We start from the raw sequence: 22,185 nt of genomic DNA, 5'->3' as shown, positions 1-22,185 counted from the left end.
CTGCTTGAAGGCTTACTAAAAAATAAACTGCTGTAATTTGAAGCGTTTTTTTACAACGAACATCCCTTTCCTGTTGTGTAGAGTTCCGTTTTATTTATTTAATTGTGTGAGGCAGCAACATGAGATGCCTCCCCTGGATCTTACCCAGGATCCCGGGGGTTAGCACACTCAGATAATAACAAGTTTTCAGCAACAAGTATGGTCTTTTCCTTAAACTAGAACCCCAGCTTGGTGAGAAAGTGCTTTCCCACATTGCATCAAAAGATATAGACATCTCTCCCTCTGGGTTTAAAGGTTTAATGCCCCCAAATAGTTTTTACATTTTTGAAGAATGTTCAACTTAAAATGAGCTCTATTGGTGCTTCTTTTGAAATGTTTTTAGTAAAACTAATGCATTCTGTAATTTCCTTTGGTTACATCATTATCTTGCTTCCCTGAATGACAGCTTAGTTTGCAGGTAACACACTGCAAATAACCAGCAGCTGTTGCAAGGGAGAGCAGGCCACTTTTAACTAGAGTACAGTTTCCAAAGGGCAAATACAATATTGGAGGGGATCTGTCATATCTATCATTGTACAGATCTATTGTATTAAAACAGCCAATTTATAAACAACGGAAGACTGTAGTTTTAAAAAAAGCCATTAAGGAACCATACTATTTTCTAAATATACACAAGATGATCTTTCAAAAATGCAGTGTTTCTTTTTACTGCTTCTCACAGACTGGAAGGAAAATGTCTATGTCTTTATTCATAGCAAATTCATGACACATTTTTTTTTTTTGTAAAGGCTGTAATCCAATCTCCAACACCAAATAATGAACATACTGAGGATGTGGCTACCTGGAAATTGTCTTTATATTGTAAAATAAAATAATTGAAGAATTTATAAAACACTGGAGAGTAAAAGAAAGCATTGCACAATCGTTGCAAAAAAGGTTAATGGCAGACTTAACATTTCCAACTAAAGTCATTACAGCAGTCCACTACCTCATCGTTATACTGTTGCTATCGTAATCATGTAACTTATGCATCCATTATTGCCAGAATATCAGCAACCCATGTCACTTTTTTCTTGGTATTCCAAATTTCACCTCTTCCTTAACAAATAGGATGTTGCACTACACAGAAGGAGGAACAAGATAATAGGAGTGTCGTGGATATGCTGGAATACTGCCTGTAATCAGAAGTGACTGGAGATTTTTACCCAATGAGGTAAGTTTCCTCTTGCTGTATGTTTTTGATTATACAGTACAATGGACAATAAAGGATGCCATACATTGATCTATTGTAGATGTTTTCGGGGGAGCTGTCAGGGCAGATCATATTCGAATGCAGCATTACTCCTGGGGATCCTGGGATTATCTGGTTTGACTATTAAATAACTGTAGCACATTAAGTGGTAACTAGCTGAATTGCAAAAGTGTAAAATAACTTTGTGGTTCCCGTTAATAGAGCAGCAAATCTGTTAACCACAGCTATTGCGTGCCTCACACTTGATGGGGTAGACATAACAAGATAAAGGTGGGTTGGGAAGTTGGAAAGAGCTGCATACATTATCTGTGGCTTCACTAACATTGATATAATAATAAAGCTGGTCAATTTAATGGATTGGGGATTGAACAGAGAAAATTAAAGTTTTCACATAAAAAAGAAAAAAAAAAATCACTCAGTCCAGCGGACAAAAGTGCAGACACCTGCCACCTTGCAGAATAAAAAAATAAACTTTAAATTAAAATCTCTCATCTCCTGCACAGAAATGAAAAAGCCTCAGACTGCAGACAACAAAACATTAGAGAATATCAGAAATTGGATTGCCAGTAGAGAGCATTGATTAGAGTGGATGACTGAAAGGCCTGATGGTATTTGTACTAATCATAGCTCAGCCACTGACTCTGTGTGGTCTTGGGAATGTCACTTAGCATTGTTGGGCCTCAGTACCACCCAGCAGTGAAAATGACTACAGACAGGAGCGCATAGCAAAATTATACTTTGCATCTTAGTTGTGTTTCCCTGCAAAACATGTATTTTAATTAAAATCAATTTGATTGCTAATTCTAAATTATTATTGAAAACATTTATAGAGGATATAGCCTCTGAGATTAATATTACTTTTTCAGGGGTGTCATGTCTATACATCTGGAGAGTTCGTGAAGTAAAGCCTTTATGAATTAAATTAGTCAGGACACAGAATAATTTAGCCATGTTTGAAATGTAACCTGTATGGAGTGTGGCTGGGAACAGGGGTAACAACACATCAACACTCTCTCTTCTACAAAACACTGCCATGGTATTCAAACTTAAGTGTTAAATATTTTAACCATCTGAGCAGTTATACACAAGTTTCAACAATATTGTGGGCTTTTTAGACTTTCACCTGACCAGCCAGAACACTACTTTGTGTCATCACTAACTAACATAGAGAAATATAGGGTGCAATTTCACTTTAATAACACATGTTTTCAGAATATAAGAGGTTTAGTATGGCTTTATATTCCTTTACAAATATTCTACAGAAATGCATTCATATGTGAACCTAGAAATCAATATACAATGGATCATGCATCTCAATTGCACTGGAGTTAAATATAATCGCTTCTGAAATACAGATGGAATAAAAAATATACATAGATACAGGCATATCACCATGACAAAACCTTGTATGTCATTTTTGGCTTTTTTTTTTTTTTTTACATGAATAGAATCCTCTCATCTATTTCTATGTCCTGTTAATGTCTCATAACTCAACAACTAATAAAGTTGATTCAAACACCATGTGACTTAACCTTGTATTTCAATTGGATAGTACGCTGTCATGAATAAACCTTGTATATCAATATTGGATTTCAACTAGCTAGCTGGATTCCAAATGCTCTCTGCAAGTTTAAATTGAGATAAGATGTTTTTCTTAAACAGTTTTTTGCCGTTCCTGAAAAATGTATTAATTTGACATACAAGGATTTGTCACAACACTGATGATTTAATAAATACATAATTTGCATAATTCATTCATAATTACATCTACAGTTTCACGAGACTCCTTATAATATAATTGTGATTGCCTGTAATAGCCAACTGCATTCAGTTCTGTTTATTCCAGACAGGAATGCTGTAGTAATATTGTAAACCAACCTGAGCATATGGGCTGCATTAAAGACCACATCAAACTCTGTGCTGTCAAGCTCTGCGGCCTTCCCTGCCATCTCAGCTGCTTCGAGTAAGCGGGATTCTTCCAACAAAAACTGACCTGTGGGGTCACAGGGAGAAAGAGAGATGTTTCAGGGCTCGGAAGGCAGTGTTCAGAGATAGATACCAGGGGAAATGTTTCTTTTGGCACTGTGTGACAGAGACCTGCTTTAAGTCTGGGAACCGCAAGACAATTTTCTGAAACATTAGAAACAAAGCTTGCTTTTATTTTAGCTATCAGACCGATGTTTTATTTAAGTAAGAGATTACGGCAAATGCAGTTTCCCCCAAATGTGCCTTGATATCTTTTTTATTTTTTCTAACTCACATCTCTTACCTGACCACCCTAATTGTGCCTCCTATTGCAACCTCTGCATTAATCTGATACAGGGTTTAAGAGTTCAAACAGCCAACTGCGTAGCACTTTATTTATACTAACTGATATTGGCTCCTTGCTGTTTCCCTACATTTTTCCACTTTATGATCAATGACCTAAAACCACAAGATGAAACCAAGTAATCTATCATAAACAACAAGAGGAACACAGACTTGGAATGTTCGTGTACTTTATCCATAACTACAAAACTCCCAATCATAAAATATGAATACAACTGAACACTTTTCTTATTTCTTTTTTCTGTAGACATATGCCTTTGCTGTGTACATTTGAAGGCTGAAATATACTGGGTTAAGAAGTATGGGCAGGAGGCTAAATTGGGGAGTACTATACATGTCTTTACTAGCTGCATATACTGTTTGGGTTAAGTTTAGTAAGGACACTTTGGTTATAAAGACTTGTCCATGTGGAAATGTTCCAGGGTGGCATTCTTTTTAAATACTAGTATTCAAATATCCAACATTTTCAGAGAAAATTCTATACTCTTGATGTAACAATTGGAGATTTCTTTGATTTTTCAGCATGTACAGAGATTGAAATCACAAATGCCTTTTCTGTTTCATTCTGCTTGTTCAAAGATTGCAAGGCTAATGTAATCCCTACAGTCAACAGCCTTCGTCTACTGAATAAACTCCACCATCACAGCCTGCATATATTAGCTTGAAATAGATCAAATGCAACCACAGCTGTCATTTGTGAAGAGCTTCTTTTATTTGCAAATGTCTTAAAATTACATCATTATTTCACAAAGGCATTTGCAAATGTGGGATTAAAATGACAGTCACAAGGCATTTCATGGCTAATGGAAGAGTCATTAAATACTGCTGGCTGCATATTGTATTGAAAAAAAAAGACACGTTAGTTTTTAACGGTTGTGGCAAAGTGCCCCGCCCCTGTGTGCATTTGTGTGATCTGTGTTGTATGATGCGTGCGTATGTAAATGTTGGTGTATAGTCATTGGTACACGGGATATAAACGGGTCTGTGTTTCACGTGTATTTAAATAGTGTATATTTGTATTTAGGCACGGGATTGCACATCACGCACGTGCATTTAAAATATAATATGTGAACCCGGGGTTTCACGTAATGAATTCACGTGCTGGGATTCAAGTGAGTAATTAATTAGTAATTGAATCCCAGCACAACAGTATATATAGATGCACGTTTCTTGCACTAAGGGTTGGTGTTCGGTGAGTGGAGAACGGGAGAGAGAGAGAAGGAGAAAATAAAACAAAGTAAGAACGTAAATTAGTTGTATCTGCTCACCGTGTTTTGTTCGTCTGTCTGTGCACTGTTTAGTTCGTTTCGTTTGTCTATTTATTTTGGCGTGTAGTGCCGTGTCCTGTTTTGTGTACCGTTTAAAACCTTTTTATTTGTTAATAAACGCTGAGTGCAGCCATTGCACTCAGCTCATCACAACCACTGTCTCTGTATTCCTTCCTGCTTCCGGTCTGACGCCACCCACTCTGGCCGTCTTTGTGACACGTGGTGTCATCGTGGGATAACAGCGCCTCCAAGCGTCAGACCAGGAGAGGGGGTTTTGTGTTTTAAAAAAAAAAAAAAAAAAAAAAAAAAAGTGAAAATGGAAGGCTGGAGAGACGGCTGCCGGGACCTGGAGGACCTCCTCGGGGGCCTCGAGGACCAAGGCTGGTGCATGGCCTGTGGAGTCTACGGACACACGGTGGCGATCTGCCCCTTCCAAGGTGAGGAGGAGGAGGAACCGGATAAAGAGGTGAAGGACAGGGAGGAGGAGTGCTGCCTAAGGGCCAGGCATCCACGGCGATGTAACAAGCCATCGCCGGGGTGCCTCCTCTGCGACCAGGATCACCTGTTCGCCCACTGTCCCTTCCGCAGCTATGGGGAGGAGCCTGAGCGTCCACAGACCAAGCGGGAGGAGCCTGAGCGTCCACAGCCCAAATGGGAGGAGCCCGAACGTCCTACGCCTGAGTGGGAGGAGCCCGAACGTCCTACGCCTGAGTGGGAGGAGCCCGAACGTCCTACGCCTGAGTGGGAGGAGCCCGAACGTCCTACGCCTGAGTGGGAGGAGCCCGAACGTCCTACGCCTGAGTGGGAGGAGCCCGAACGTCCTACGCCTGAGTGGGGGGAGCCCGAACGTCCACAGCCCAAGAGGGGGGAGTCGGTGCGTCCACAGCCCAAAAGGGAGGAGTCGGTGCGTCCACAGCCCAAAAGGGAGGAGTCGGTGCGTCCACAGCCCAAAAGGGAGGAGTCGGTGCGTCCACAGCCCAAAAGGGAGGAGTCGGTGCGTCCACAGCCCAAAGGGAGGCAAGTCGGGGCTTCCACAGCCCTGGGACCCAAGCCACCAGCAGAGGGAAAATGCCTGCTGGTTCAGCCCCAAGGGCCGGAAGGGGAGGAGTTACAGGCCCAACCCCCTGGAAATTTTTGGGGGGGAGAGGGGCAGGAGGCTGGTGTCCCCCAGCAGCCTCTATTCATGCTGCTGAAGGCAGCACGGCGCGCACCAGCCCAGCCGCCACAGCGGAGGGAGCCAGCGCCGCCAGGAGCAGAGGAGCTGCCTCTGCCTCCGCCACCTCCACCGCTTCCTCCACTAGGAGCAGAGGAGCAGGAGCTGCCTCTGCCTCCACCACCACCAGGAGCAGAGGAGCAGGAGCTGCCTCTGCCTCCGCCACCTCCACCGCTTCCTCCACTAGGAGCAGAGGAGCAGGAGCTGCCTCTGCCTCCACCACCGCCAGGAGCAGAGGAGCAGGAGCTGCCTCTGCCTCCACCACTTCCAGGAGCAGAGGAGCAGGAGCTGCCTCTGCCTCCACCACCTCCAGGAGCAGAGGAGCAGGAGCTGCCTCTGCCTCCACCACCTCCAGGAGCAGAGGAGCTGGAGCTGCCTCTGCCTCCACCACCGCCAGGAGCAGAGGAGCTGGAGCTGCCTCTGCCTCCACCACCTCCAGGAGCAGAGGAGCTGGAGCTGCCTCTGCCTCCACCACCGCCAGGAGCAGAGGAGCTGGAGCTGCCTCTGCCTCCGCCACCGCCCGGAGCAGAGGAGCAGGAGCTGCCTCTGCTGCCCGTACCTCCGCAGGGAGTACGGTGGCCGGAGCCCCAGAAAGGGGAGCTGCCGGCCACGAAGAAGGGGGACGAGGTCTGGAGACCACTTTCCCCAGCAGCAGTTTCGCTGCAAGAGTTCTTGTGGCCGGAGCCCCACAGGAGGGAGCTGCCGGCTACGAAGAAGGGGGAGGTCGGGGGACCACCTGCCCCCGCAGCTTTTTCGCTGCAGGATGGGACCAACAGGCTGTCAGCCGTGCCACTACCGGCAGGGGTGCTGACAGCATTGCCAGCCAAGGGCCCACTGAAGCCTCCCTTCCCAGCCCGAGACTTTGTTCTGGACTGCTGGGTTTTTAAGGGGGGAGGTGGCCGTTGAGGCCATGTGTGCTGCGCACAAGGGGGGGTATATGTGGCAAAGTGCCCCGCCCCTGTGTGCATTTGTGTGATCTGTGTTGTATGATGCGTGCGTATGTAAATGTTGGTGTATAGTCATTGGTACACGGGATATAAACGGGTCTGTGTTTCACGTGTATTTAAATAGTGTATATTTGTATTTAGGCACGGGATTGCACATCACGCACGTGCATTTAAAATATAATATGTGAACCCGGGGTTTCACGTAATGAATTCACGTGCTGGGATTCAAGTGAGTAATTAATTAGTAATTGAATCCCAGCACAACAGTATATATAGATGCACGTTTCTTGCACTAAGGGTTGGTGTTCGGTGAGTGGAGAACGGGAGAGAGAGAGAAGGAGAAAATAAAACAAAGTAAGAACGTAAATTAGTTGTATCTGCTCACCGTGTTTTGTTCGTCTGTCTGTGCACTGTTTAGTTCGTTTCGTTTGTCTATTTATTTTGGCGTGTAGTGCCGTGTCCTGTTTTGTGTACCGTTTAAAACCTTTTTATTTGTTAATAAACGCTGAGTGCAGCCATTGCACTCAGCTCATCACAACCACTGTCTCTGTATTCCTTCCTGCTTCCGGTCTGACGCCACCCACTCTGGCCGTCTTTGTGACAACGGTATATAGAGAATATAACCTAATTAATTAATAACTAAGACACGATAAAGGACTGTGTAAAACTTGACTGATCCATTTTGATCTGTCCAAGAGTTATTGTGGACCAAATTAAGCAAAACTTACTATTTTCTTTTAATACATATATATATATATATATATATATATATATATATATATATATATATATATATATATATATATATATATATATATATATATACACACACACACACACATACAGGTAACAGCCAGTCTATCACAAAGTTGATTATGACAAGTACTTGCTAATGTGTCTCCTTGGACCTGATCTTGGATGCCATGGAAAAGTGTAAAATAGTCTGAACAACCTAGTTTGTTAAAACTGTTGTTATCATGTTTGAAATGTACTGTTAGCCCATGTGAAGATGGGCTACATCTTGAAAAGGAGAAGTAACCACTACTAATAAACTAATATAGAGAATAATATGTATATCATACATAAAATAGGTTTTATTTGATTGACTATAATATCTTCTATATATCATTTTTTTTTCATAAAGGACATAATTTGTTAAAGAATTCTTGTTTGGGGGCTCCCGAGTGGCACATCCGGTAAAGGCGCTCTGTGTGGAGTGCAGGATGCGCCCTATAGCCTGGACTTCGCTGGTTCAAGTCCAGGCTATTCCATTGCCGACCGTGGATGGGAGCTCCCAGGGGGCGGCACACAATTGGCCAGGGTGTCCTCGGCTCACCACGCACCAGCGACCCCTGTGGTCTGGCCGGGTGCCTGCAGGCTTCCCTGTAAGCTGCCCAGAACTGCGTTGTCCTCTGACGCTGTACTTTTGAGGTGACTGCATGGTGAGCCTGCAGTGTGTAAAGAAGCGGCCAGCTAACGGCACACACTTCGGAGGACATCGTGACATCGGCCCTATCGAGTCAGCACAGGGGTTGTAGCAGTGAGCTGAGCCTAAAAATAATTGGACATTCTAAATTGGGAGAAAATAATTAAAATAATTGGCTACGACTAAATTAAAAAAAAAAAGTCTTCTTTAATGTCACAAACTGGCAATTATTAATTTGTAATATTCCCCTTTTACAGCTCTGTTTATTTCCATATTGTGTTACTTAATTTTAATACAAATAAAAATAAGGTGTGTCCTGGCGACTGTGCTTATATACAGAGTTGCACACCAGGGCTGTACACCAGGGGAATATTACATTTTAATATGTGAGCAATATCCAATTTAAGTAATTTTGTTTTCAGTACATATACTGAATATCTTCCCTGCAGTGCCACTGAAAGGATTGCAGCACATAAAAGGCAGTAAAAAGGCATGCCAAACAATGAGGCCTAACATGTTTGCCTGCATTGACCATAGATACTACCTTCAGCCTGTGAGTCACATACATACATTGAATCAATATAGACCTGCTACTCTTTCAATTTACAAGGCTGGCTTAGAGGACGTTTTCTGCTGACCCAGACAAACCCAGAAAGGACACAAACCATGTTGTTAATGACCCCAGTAGACCTAGAATGTAGACTGAGAGGCCAGTACTGAGTCAACTAAATATATATACACAGTGCCACTTTATGTTCAATACAACTTTCAGACATAGGAGGACTTATGTCTTGAGTTAGCCAAAATACATTATTATTATTATTATTATTATTATTATTATTATTATTATTATTATTATTATACTACTGGGACTGTGAGGATTCAATCTTTTCAAACAACTACAATTCACAATGGTATGTCAATGAAGCATTCCATGCCAGAAAATAAAAAAAAAAATAAAAAAAAAAGTGTGCACATGGTTTCTTTGATGAGGAAAAGAAAAAAACTGACTCAAGACCCTATGGGCTGCAGGCGCCTGTAATATTTCTAATGATCCTTAGTAAAGGTCACCATTTTAGAGGGTTTCCAAGCACTTCTTTTACACGGTTTTCCACTCTTTCTTTTACACGTGGCTCCCAGTCTCGTAATTATGATGATTTTTTTTTGTTTGTTTTATCGCTTGTAGTCTGTAAATGATTATTGCATCATTACAAGAGAAATGCATTCAGACATGCTGCAAATTGATTACATCTGGCAAAGTGTCGATGAGAACAATTCCTGGAAAAAGGTTGTGTTCGCCCTCTAATCTCAGGGTTGCCTTTATGCTGTTGCTGTGAGCGTTCAGAGCTTTTCTGAAGGGTCACTACAGTTCCTCAGACACACCGGGTTATGAGAGGAGGGTAGCCAGCATTGCCAGGCTGACCTGGAGCCTGGCCAGCAGACATGCAAAAAAGGTACTGTATGACAATAAACCCCATTTTAAAAAACAATTCTATGGTGGGAGGCTAAATTCCTTTACCTATTCAAAGACAGCGCTTTACCTGCCAAGATTCAAACCCGAACCGCAGCAGCCTCTAAACTGAGGGACTGAATAAATCAGCCGGGGGGGGGGAGCTATTGGACTGGAGAGCTGGTGGAAGTAGGCTCTATTTTATTTCCTATGAATAAGGCATTCTATAAAGGTAAGCAGCAACCACATGAAAGTGTGATTAACACAGGGGTCAATACAGGCTGCTTTTCCATCAGGTAGATAACCCCTGCTTTGTATTAAAAAAGAAAGAAAGAAATAAACACACTGGAATTAAGGTTCCTATTGTCTGACAGTATTAGCCCACTGGACTATTCAAAATCCGAGCTTGAGCATTACCATTCAGAAACAGAAATCGACAAGACCAGTGTACTGTGCTGTCAGTTCCTCTCCTTTCACATATTTTGTGTCTTGTCTGTACCCTTCTTACATCTCCGTGGTACTGTTTCCACCTTCGCCCTCTGGGATGTTGCTTATTTTCTCCACAGAAGTATTTGAATGAAATGACATACAGGTTAGCAAAAATGTACTCTGCCAGAATGATGAATAGACTTTAAATAAGTTCTACATAGATGTGTCAGTTATATCATACGCCCTAAGAAAGTGTTTAACTTTAATCATCGAGCATTATTGTAGTTATTGAAATTGAGAACATCAACAAAAAAGTATCAGTCTGGTACTTACCGTAATGCATATAGCAATTTCCCTTTGTGGGGTCCAGCTGAATTGCCTTCAGAAAGTATCGTTCTGCTTCAAGCTTATGTCCCTTTTAAGTGAAAAAGAAAAAACAGGATTGATTTAGGATGGATTTTAAAAGCATTCATATTCCTATTTAAAAAAGATGTGTCGAAGTATAATGATTTAAGAGGTCCAATTTCCCTTTCCGAAAGCTTTTCCCATGGCATAAATCAAATTAAAAGAAGAAAAAAAACACCAAAAATATCACATACTCTGAAGCCCCGCTAATGAACTCAGGCCCTGTTCACATTTAAAAAGTGCCATTATTATCTATTACCAACGTTTAACAATTTGACTGTAAACATTTTATTGTTAATAATTTTAGTAGTTTACCAGTGATGTACAGGACTGTTTTACACTGTAAGAGTAAATGTTTAACATTGCTCCAGGGCCTAGTCTTACTTTACTGGTCTGTGTCTGCATTGCATTATTTTTATATGATTTTATGTTTTGGGCTGCCATATGGTAGCTAGGTCTCATTATAAACTGGCTAAATTGTGTTTTCCTACTGTAAAATGTATAGAAACAGGAGCAGTCTGACCATTTAACGTTTATTTTCCACAAGCTTAGATAAAATGTGGTCTCAAAATCTAAACTGCACTGAACCCTGTTTAAAGGCAGTCAGTAAATTGAAAGAGCAGCAGGTCTATACTGATTCAATTAATGTTAACGAAAGACAGGCACTCATTTGAGCATGTATAGTAAGTTGCAAGGCATCGGTTTTGGGTATTTTTATTTTTCTATAGTTTAGATAGGGTAATAATTAATTCATTTTTAAAAGAGAGAAACTGTAAAAGACCTTGATGGTCCTATTTCACCAACAACATATTTCCCCCTCCTCTTTCAGGAGTTTAAATGTTAATGCCCTGCTCTTATCCCCTGTATCAGTACAGTACATTCATATATTATGCATACCTGTACCAGTATTTTCACATTTTGAGAATATAACAAACTAACATTAGGACTGAAAGCATTTGCCCTGTAAATGTGTGAACTCCAGTACAACATGTGAGAAGTTTGTGCAGTTATTACAAACGATGGAACATGTTTGCAAGATACAAACAAATCTAAATTAGAAGCAACAACTTTTTAAACGTAACAGCTAGCTGTCTATAAGAATCAATTTGGTATAGTTCTCCATTTTTAATGTCATCTTGCTTTCTCCTTCAAAGAGTTTCTACTTTGAACCCGATGAAAAAGAAAAGGCTGGAACTGCTGCAAGTTCTCCCCCAAATCAATGCCTGAGTGTACGCTGGCTAACCTAGCAACACAGAAATCAGAATCCCTACTCATCTTCCACCCTCAGGAAGCAACTACAGTGCTCTCCTGATTGGGAGATATCTGCCCCCTCCTAAATAACCAGAGCCCAGACCTGGAAACTGGACACTTTCTCATCACAAGGCTCTCCTCCCCCTGCTGGGATCTGAACTGCCAGCACCAGAATGCACAAGGATCCTGCACTGCAGGGTTACACTACACTTGTTATTTTTGATCAAGTGTAACAGAAGTCAGCTGTGAACATATCTCCTTTTATTTGACCTTTTTTTTCATTATTGTGGAATTGTGGTCTTTTTTGGAACAGACTGGCAAAATACAAAAAATTGCTATAGCAACCCACACACCCTCAAAATATTCTTCACACGCTAATGGCAAATCCTCAACCGTTCTGCTTAAATTAACCCGCTGAGGTGCAAGAATTAGTATGTGCTCTTAATGAATTAGCCCTCCTGCAAAGTCTAATCTACAGTATGTACCCGCTTTTAGAAGAGTGTCACATGTGTTTAAATTGCTGACAATGCTGAAATGAGTTCATTTAAGTCTCCTGCTTCTAAGAGACAGATTTTCACCTGGAAAAGGTATGGTAAAAAAAGACAATATTTGAATCAAGGGACAGTTCTCAAGTCTCAAGCAAACTCAATTCCACTGCCTTAAAAATTAAGAGGCTTTATGGTCAGCAAAACCCCATGGTACAAGAGGATGTATATAAATCTCTGAGTCAAATACACAAAATCCAGCAGAGCTAAATCGCTTCTTTTCTAATTACATTTCTAACCCTTCATAAATCAGCATAGACTGTCGCTGGAAATAAGATGCTACAGCTCATCAGATCTGTGCTGTACAAATTCATAATAATTAGGGATATGAAAAATTGAGCTGTCCCTGTAGATGATTTAGCAGCAGTCTAGTTCTGATAGCCCTTTGCTTTTTAAACACCTGGTATTTACAAAGGGATGTCTCTTTTGGTTGCAGCTGTCTTTAAGGGGAAATGAGTAAACCAAGCACATTAAAAGACTTAACCATCTGAACGGCTGGGCATCAGAGATTTACAACAGCCTACCTACACATATTGAACTAATACAACATCACCCTTTTCTTCCAGATGAAAAAATCAATTAGAAGGAGAAGCCCAAAAAACTTCTAGAACTTGAGCCCAAGGAGACCAGCTGCTAGTTTTCACTACCGAGTTCTCAAATGCCATCAATTTAAATTCTAATAATGATGTCCAATATAATACAAAATAAATAAATAACAATATAAGAATAGGTATAGAAATTACTAGGGAGCTTATTTATGTTTTCCCTTTAATTCATCCATTGTGCTTAAATTGGAATACAGATTCAATAAATATAAAACATTCATCACTGCATCATCGCAGAGCATTTGGCGATATGTTTTTCATTGACTAAACAACGGAGAGAAACAAAACCTTTCAGAGAGATGTCTGTCTCTTGCTTCAGGTAACAACATCTGTCTATTAATAAGAAGTAACCTAACTAAAAAGTGGCATATAATTAATAATTTACTGCTATTCTGACACAAACTCTGTATTCATTATTTAACCATACAGTACATAATCCCCAGGTCCAGCACTGTACAGAGGCTTAAGATCTAGAAATGCAATGTACTACTCCTGTTCCAGGCTTGATTGGTCAAGTGACCTGCTAAGAAAAGGCCTGTGTAGTCATATCAGTCATACAGACCCATCAGTACCATATCACAAATCACTTCATCTTTCTCAAGTAAAAGAACACAGACCTGGGGTTTTACAGCTGCCACTTCAATATCCAAAACCCAATTATCCAAAAAAAACGTTGCATTGACCTAACACAGTATAGTGTATGTGGTGCCGTAACTTCCAGGTGTCATGGAATATTTATAACCATCTTAGAATAAAGAATTATTATTATTATTATTATTATTATTATTATTATTATTATTATTATTATGAAATGAGTGTCTCTGGATTATGGGAATGTAATAAACTAAAATCTGAAATGCTGAACAATCAAACCTAGACGTGCTTCAGTGGCCAGGGCACATTTAGGGACTATAAGGACTGCAGCTACATATCTGCTTTCTCCACATATTTTACTCACTGCACTTTAAACTTTGTATTCTCTATAACTGGGAAAGCAAACATAACTCCAGTAACATGTACATACTTAGAACATTGCAACAACAAAAGACAAATTAAACCTGATATTTAAAGTTTTATTGAAAGTGTTAAAATGTCTTCACTTAATAGGTCATTTTACAAAGATTTAACTCTAGAATTAACCAATAAAAGACAGTTTGATATTCATGAAACAGTTCAAACTGTTGATAAAGAAGCCAACTCATGATTTAAAGCTTTGGGAATAGGGCTACTCTTTTGGTGGAGACCAGTAGGCTATTCTAAACAGGAGGAATGAAAACTGGAAAAAGACACTGTATGATTGTGTTTATTCAAAATAAAAATCAGGGAGGATCAATGATGTGACTTAAAAAAGAGAATGTCAGAAGTTATTAAAGCTGAAAAACAACTGTCGAGCTTTTTAAAGAGGTAGGAGGGACTTACTGTGATAGCCAGTAGCTTTCCATACGTGAGGTGAGCTGGGATATGGTCAGGCTTGGCTCGCAGCGACTCCCGGTAACAGTGTTCAGCTTCTGTCAGTTTGTTCAGCCTCATGTAGGCCTCTCCTGTGGTATAGTGAAGGACAGGTCAGAGGTCAGGGAAGCACACATATCTTGCTGTTTTTACTGACGTGTTCAGTGACAGAAAAAGGCATTCCCCCAAAAGCCTGCTGCAGGTTACTTTGAAATACGATACCTGCTAGCAAAAGAGAATTTTGTAAGTGTGACGAGAGTTTAACAGGGATCTGACTCTTGTGTTCTGAAATTCTCCAACGGTACTGTATCTGGATGCTATTTGCGTTAGCTCACACATTACTCAAACATAAGCATAAACTCTCTACCTCTTTCCTTCTCTTTTCATACACCATTAGAAATGCGTACTATGATGCACTGTAATAAAAGCAAAGCAAAGCAAGACATGCCGAAAGTATGGTAAGTATTAGCCAAGCTTGCTGGAAGTATGGTAAATCAGAGGGTAATCGAGGCATGCCGACATAGATGAAACAGTTGCCGCCTTTGCTAGTTTTATGGGAGGCAGATCTCGGCGGGGATTTGTAGAATGTCAAAGGAAAATCGAAAGAACAGACAACGGGTAGCGTAGCTTTGCTGCTTTGTTGCCAAGACATTGCAAAATCATAGCCAATGGTGTGATCCCCTGCTGGGCAAAGAGAGCCAATTAAGCTTCATGTTCATGGAACAATGATGTAAAAGTGGGAGAAGAATGCATGTACTGTAGAGGTTCAGCAGATGAAGATACAATACAGCAGACTGGTTGAATAAGATATGCGAAGATAGGCACACTGACTTTTTTAGATAGAAATATAGAAGTACATTGAAATATTTCCAGGCGGCAAAAAAACAAACAAACAGATACGTGAATTAATTAGGAAACTTAAGCATTTTCCATATGTCTAAAACATTAGCAAAGAGCTGCAAACATCTAATTCTGTAAATGTTATTGGCTGTGTTGACTTTTGCGAAATGGCGTTTGATAAAGAGTCTGGCCACCCCAAGTGTATATCATGTCTACTTTAAAAATGAATAAATAATAAATATAAGTCCACAATGGGACCTCCCACTGAAGGCTCTCAGTTTCCTTTACAAAAACAATATGCAGGTGGACACGTTAGATAAGGCAGCTGAGGGAAGCAGCGGTCCCAGGGGGGATGGATTTCAGTCCTGTGCTGTCGCTGACCTCAGCAGCATGCACATCGCAGCACTAATATACTGATACCGTGTTAAATACACAGGACAGTCCTTAAAACAGCATCTGATACCTTTCCCTCCTTAATGCTCTCCCCCACCTGAAAAAATACATTCTCATTTCCAGAGTCAAGATGTGTTATTCCAAGTATGGTGATGAAAATGTTTTATTACAGAGTTAGGTATCAACTTGAACTTGAGGGAAAGTGCACTTTTTTTCTCAAATACAGTATCTTCGTGGTTGTGTTAGGTCAGGGGCTTAGCTTTTAGAGGGCATCTACCGCAGGATAATGATGAATTGAAATTTAATTGGCTGAGACAATCTGTGAGGTTTATAATTAGGTAGAACTTGAGGATTTCATTCATTTTCTTCTCCATTAATCTATTCCCATTGATTCTCAAGACTTTCAACTTGAAGCTGCAATGGAGAACGGAGATGACCGAGTGGCATTAAAGCATTATAACTGAATCATTAAGCATAAGGTAATGATACAGTTAGAAAATGTAGTTTAAATGAGTGGTGAATAACAGTCAATGGAATTGTAGGAAAACGCGATAAAAACAGGGGTCTCTTTCTCACATCCACGTGACAGAAAGTATAAGAGCTGGTGTGAGTGCTATAATGTGATACATTTGATAACATCAGAGGAAAAGCAGATTAACTGCAGGAACTCAATGTGGGGGTGGAAGTGTTTAAAATTAATGGCGGAGCTGATAAACAGTGGTGCTCCAGAGCTGTGAAGTTGATATGAGCACCATTTAATTATTAAAACTCACCACATGTACCTGATTTATGAGGGCTCACAAAAACAAACATGTATAACATGTACATAGAAACATAACACTGCTCCTCTAGAAAGTAAAATGTTTTGCTATGTGATTGTTAAATATGATCTGCCTTCAAGTGTTTTTCATCAGTGCTGGTAGCTCTTCACGAGAAAGTGAGAGAATTTACCTCAGACTGTGTAGATTCTCAGCTCTCTGTACTACATGCTATGAATTCTTTAAAATGTCACATATTATTATTGGTTTATTTAGCAGACAACTTTATCCAAGGCAACTTACAGCGACTAGGGTGTGTGAACTATGCATCAGCTTACAACAATGTCAAACAACAAGCCAGTGGCTGAGGCAGGATTTGAACTGGGGACCTCCTGGTTATAAAGACAGTTCACTGGACCACACAACTTCCACATAAAACAGCTGGCTTCTAAATAATACTTACCCATCATATTATATAGGCTCTGGCCTGCAAACTGTCTTGGCATCTTCTGTATTGCTTTTTTATATGCTGACAGGGCCTCCTAATCAAAAAACAAAGGCGCCAATAAGTTATACTAAACAGAAGCAGTAAATGGAATTGCTATGTTGTGGGGATCAATGTTCAATACAACATAAAAAAAAAAGGTTAGTATATGAATCTAGCACTGGGTCAGGTTTAATTAAAATCCTAATCTTGGTGAATAAAAGAATGATGAACAATGAGGGATAACACCAGCTACAGTCAGGCACAGTGCCACCAAGCGCCATGAGAGCTACCCCTCTCAACTCTTCAAACTCTTGAATGCCTTTTCCATGCCTGTGATAAACTGAAGTTGTATACACTGAATAAGGCTATTTATGTTTTGCCCATACTATAATAAATTGAAAAAGACGACCAAATACATTTCTGTACTTACTGTACCCCAATACTTGTTGTATAATTACAACATACAAGTATCTGTAAACCATTTATTTTAATAACATTGTACTTTGTGACAATATTGTGCCACCTAGTTCTTTTTTGTGCTGGTAAATTATATCACACCCCTTCTACTGTAAGTCCATGTTCTTTTGAATATAATTTATTACCAGGACTATATAGTTCTGTCTTTATTTCCCTTTGGGTTAATCAGCGCTCTTCAGTTTCACTGTTCAGCCCAGCAGAACCAGGCACGTGACACTTGAGCATGAAGACAAGCCTAAGCCCTCTGAAGTCCTGTTAGGAGACTCATCGAGATGCGGCTCACCTCTATCTGCCCTCTCTCATAGAAGAGCTTCCCCAGGTTGTATAGGCAGCTGGTTACAGAGCTCTGGTGTGCGTGAGGGTCCTTCAGGTTTTCATCTGGGATTTCAGCGCATGTCAGGAACGTTCGCTTGGCTTCGTCTAGCCTTCCCTCGTTCATCAGGATGATCCCTGTATTCAAGTATGCAGCTGTGTGCAACAAAATGCCACAGGAACTAATTAAACATGTGGGGCTGCAATGTATCACAAAGCCTTTCAGAATTAATTGCCCACCATTGCCGACCAATTCATAGCTACATCTGCATGGTGCCCATACATACAGTATATAATTTTCATAAAGGGCCATCTTAAATGGGTTTTAGAACCCACTTAAATGGGTCACCAGCTTTAAAATACATCAACCATAATTTACAACATCTAACACTCTTTAACACACCTGTATATAAAGTACATGGTACATTATTAGTTTAAATAATTTGTGACATATTGATTATTACTTTCATTTTATTTTAATTTTTGTTTTGTAAAATGTACACATTATAGTAGTTATACTTACAGCAAATCTTCTAATGTACAAAATGTAATGTATTTTAGTGTTATGCTTGGTGCTAAAGAAAATGATGCTAAAAGCCTTCTTTTAAAATTTGAATATAAATATCCTAATCTAAAGAAGCAAAAATACATGTAAGTTGATGAAAAAATAAAAGTACTGTATGTAATTGCTCTATCAGTGTGTTACAGCTAACCCCATTGGTACCTTGTTAACTTCAGCAATGCTCTGCTTTGTATAGCATTTTTTGTTCTTGTTTTGTACAGTCTTTGTGACGCAGAGCTTGTACTAGCCAAAACAAACAGGCGAAACGTACTCTGTGATGGATCTCTTCTGTGCTTTGAAGTATGATTCTGACATAAGCAAAGGGTTTGTGCAGATCATTGTAAAATACGCTCCCGCTGTGACTTTTATATGCGAACACTTTTTGCTCTGCTGTGTATATGATTTTTTTATTTAATCTTTTTTTAAATAACAATGCAACATATGAAGCACTGAAATGAGCAACAAAGCAAAATGACATAATACAATTTCATCTCATTGATAAGAGGAACAAATTAAAGCCAGAAATGGATAATGATTTAGAGAGGGACCTTAGTCGATGATAAATGAAATTAAGTGGATCAGTAATCTACAGGGCTTAACAGGGTTCTAAAATAACTCCAAAAGCTGTGCCACTCATTAACTGGGTAATTGGACATTGTTCCTTTTCATTTCCAATCTGTAACAGTTGGTTGGCTACACCATTAGAATAAAAGGTGCATTACTTACACGCTAATGTAGGCCTGCTACCAATTGCCAGCTTATAGTAGAGCAGTGCCTCAGAGAACTTATTGTTTTCTTGCAGCAGCAAACCTCTGAAAAACAGGACGACAAAGGTTCAGCTGCAAACACAATCACAGGGACGATTAAAGATTAAAGCTGGAGGCACAAGCTGCTCTTACAGAAAGAGGTGACGAGCACATACATAAACATAGTGTGCTAGATAAAAGTAGAATAGAAATGTGTTCTGATTCCTGAGGCTAAAATTAAAGAAGAATGAATGTCTTTCATTGGACAATAGAGAACGCTACAAGTGTATTAGAATGCAGGAAAGTTACAGCCTGGGCCCCAGGAGGTCCTGAGTATTCAGTCCACATTCAAACTCCTGCATGTGTATTAAAATGAAGGTGTTGTGAAGTGAATGAAGGGTATTCATGGGTAACATGAATGCAATGCACACACCCCTTATGGAAAAAACATATATTTTTAATATATGGTAGAAAAGTATGATCCTTATATATTTTCATATATGGAAATTGGCCCTTTTTATATATTTCAAATATATGGGACATATTTAAAATATATTTTAGTCTGTAATCAATATATTTATTTTTTAAATATATGGATTACAGACTATATCCTATATATTTTAAATATATAAAAAGGGGCCAATTTCTATATATGAAAAATATAAGGATCATACTTTTCTACCATATATTAAAAATACATGTTTTTTCCATAAGGGACAGTCTGCAATATATGCAATTTTTTGATAAAAGAACAGAAACACCCATCATATGCAGCACTGTCTTGTTTGTAAATGTACTTTCCCTCACTTCTGATAAAAAGCTGCATATCCTGGTAGCAAGTCAGTTTCACTCATGAAGGGCAAGGCAGCTAAGTATATTTCACGAGGAACAATCTCAAAATAACTCTGAAGAACTTTACTGCATATTTTCACTCCCTGAAGGAATTAAACCACCACTGAAATAATTTGCACCGTTTCATTTCACAATGAATGTGCCTTCAAGGATGCCCATAGTGGCCCTATTTCCCATTGCAGATGCTTCATTAATTTTGCCCAACCTCTGTACTGTCTGACTATACAGACACAGACAGACAATATATTTCAGTACACTCTGCCTTCGGGATCACAGGCTTTACATACAAAGTGCACTCTTTAAAAATATGCAAAGGTCATAGAGTAAAAAGATTGGGAACATCCAGATTACAACAAAATAAATAAAATGTATTATTTAGGATAAACAGGAAAGCATGATGGTTCTACGTGAGTAATGCTTGAACAAACAATTTGTGATACAGCCAAAACCTCACTGTTTATATGTATCCCCTTATAACCATAATGTGCAGTATGCTCTATTTAACAGATTATCCTAATCGCAATAGACAGGAACACAGGGCCTCAATAGGTTGAGGATGCTTATAAAAGTATAACCATGCAGTGGATATGAAAAATACATCAATAAAAGTGAAGAAAAATAACTATGTGAGGAAACTGTACTGAGAGGAGCGGAATTTATTTTAAAGAGCACAGGTTGCACGTCCTGATTTACTGACTAATGTATCGTGACAAGTAGCTGACAAGACAGCTATTCCCAGTAGACATATCTCGAGGGTGACATGGCAAACATGGGGAGTATTTTCAAGCCCTCAGCTAATTTCCAGTGAGTATAACAGTGCTTAAAGAAGGCTGTGAACTCAATGCTAGTAAATCAGTCTATATCAGTTTCCAGAATGAACACAATATGGGACAATTATTATATAATCCCATAACCCAAAACTACATGGGCTGCTTACTTTGCCATTTCGGGTTAATTTAAGCGTAACTAGTGCTGCACTTTGACTGACTGCTGTCCACCCCAGAGTTTAGGGAACATGATTAATGAAAACATTGTCTTGCAGAAAAGGCCCGGGGGGGGGGGGGGGGGGGGGGGCAAACAATGTCATTATTGCAGAGCATCAATAGCGTCATTCAATTCGCTATGCTCTAAATGAACCGAGATGAGTCATGCATACTTACAGATTATACAGCATGTCAGCCATGTTGCTGCGGTAGTACAAGGCGTTTCTATAGGCCTGTTCAGCCTCTGCCATCTTGCCCTGGCTCTTGAGGACATTCCCAAGGTTACCCCATGCTGACAGGGAGACAGAAAGCATTATTCACTAGGGCCCTGGAACACAAACCCAGACGACATGATATTTCTCAGCCGGAGCCCACAAGACTTCCAAGGCAGCTATAGTATTGGAAATAGCAGTAGCATACAGCCATTGAAGGCCAACCCCGGCTATAGAAAAGAGCTCCATTCAAGCTCTCAGCCTGCCTGAGAAGGACACAGGGCTTCAATCTTTCTCTTAAAAACTATGGTTGAGCTGCTTTTTGTAGCTGACGATAGCAGTCAGGGATAAAGGGGGAGGATGTCAGTATTCTACTTAATGTTCCCATATAATACATTGTTAATGTTATCACTGATGCTGTATTTATATTTATTCCACTTACATAATCAAACAAGGTCTACTTCATGTAACTGTTAACATGTCTGTTATTGCATTGATCATTTTTAATCAAATTTATATATTGTTACAAAATCATAAATACCAATAAACTCAATAATATTTTTACTTGTTACTCCAGCTCTACCCCTCAAACTTATTCAAGTGTAATATGAGAAAATAGAGGTAATTATGGCTTACTGCTATAAAAGGCACACTTTAATTCTAGTTTGTTGTTTTTCAATTAAGGTGACTCAGAAGATGACAGCTTGGCTCTTGGCAAGAAGGTTATTGTCTAACATAATATTAAAAACTTATATTACAAACTTCCACACCAAAATTGCGTCAGTCTAACCCATCTGTGCGTATCTATTAAATCCTGTGAAGATTTTGCAATAGAGTATTGAGTAGTTTGATTTCATTATAGTAATTAATTAGAGTTTAAATATGGTTTATATTGGCATTACTGCTCACTATAGGGGACATACTGTACAGAAAAACACAACAATGAAATACTTTTTACATTTTTTTTCACCACTCCAGAGGATCCTACGTTTAAG

General features: G+C 39.8%; 1 protein-coding gene across 3 annotated transcripts in view; it reads right to left on the bottom strand.

The window, feature by feature from the left end:
- LOC117415820 (protein O-mannosyl-transferase TMTC2-like) overlaps positions 1–22,185 on the bottom strand; it is a 101,405-nt gene that overhangs the window by 13,185 nt on the left and 66,035 nt on the right. For all 3 annotated transcript variants that reach the window (XM_034026656.3, XM_034026657.3, XM_059027570.1), the window contains 7 exons: positions 21,156–21,270; positions 19,124–19,209; positions 17,807–17,991; positions 17,023–17,101; positions 14,539–14,660; positions 10,647–10,728; positions 3,131–3,245 (listed from right to left, as the gene is read on the bottom strand). In XM_034026656.3, the coding sequence (XP_033882547.1) occupies positions 3,131–3,245; positions 10,647–10,728; positions 14,539–14,660; positions 17,023–17,101; positions 17,807–17,991; positions 19,124–19,209; positions 21,156–21,270 (784 nt within the window). The remainder of the gene's footprint in view (positions 1–3,130; positions 3,246–10,646; positions 10,729–14,538; positions 14,661–17,022; positions 17,102–17,806; positions 17,992–19,123; positions 19,210–21,155; positions 21,271–22,185) is intronic.

The sequence above is a fragment of the Acipenser ruthenus genome, chromosome 7, assembly GCF_902713425.1.
Source record: "Acipenser ruthenus chromosome 7, fAciRut3.2 maternal haplotype, whole genome shotgun sequence".
Classification (NCBI taxonomy): Eukaryota; Metazoa; Chordata; class Actinopteri; order Acipenseriformes; family Acipenseridae; genus Acipenser; species Acipenser ruthenus.
The sequence above is the reverse complement of the archived record's forward strand: the minus strand, read 5'-3'. Positions and strand labels throughout refer to the sequence as shown.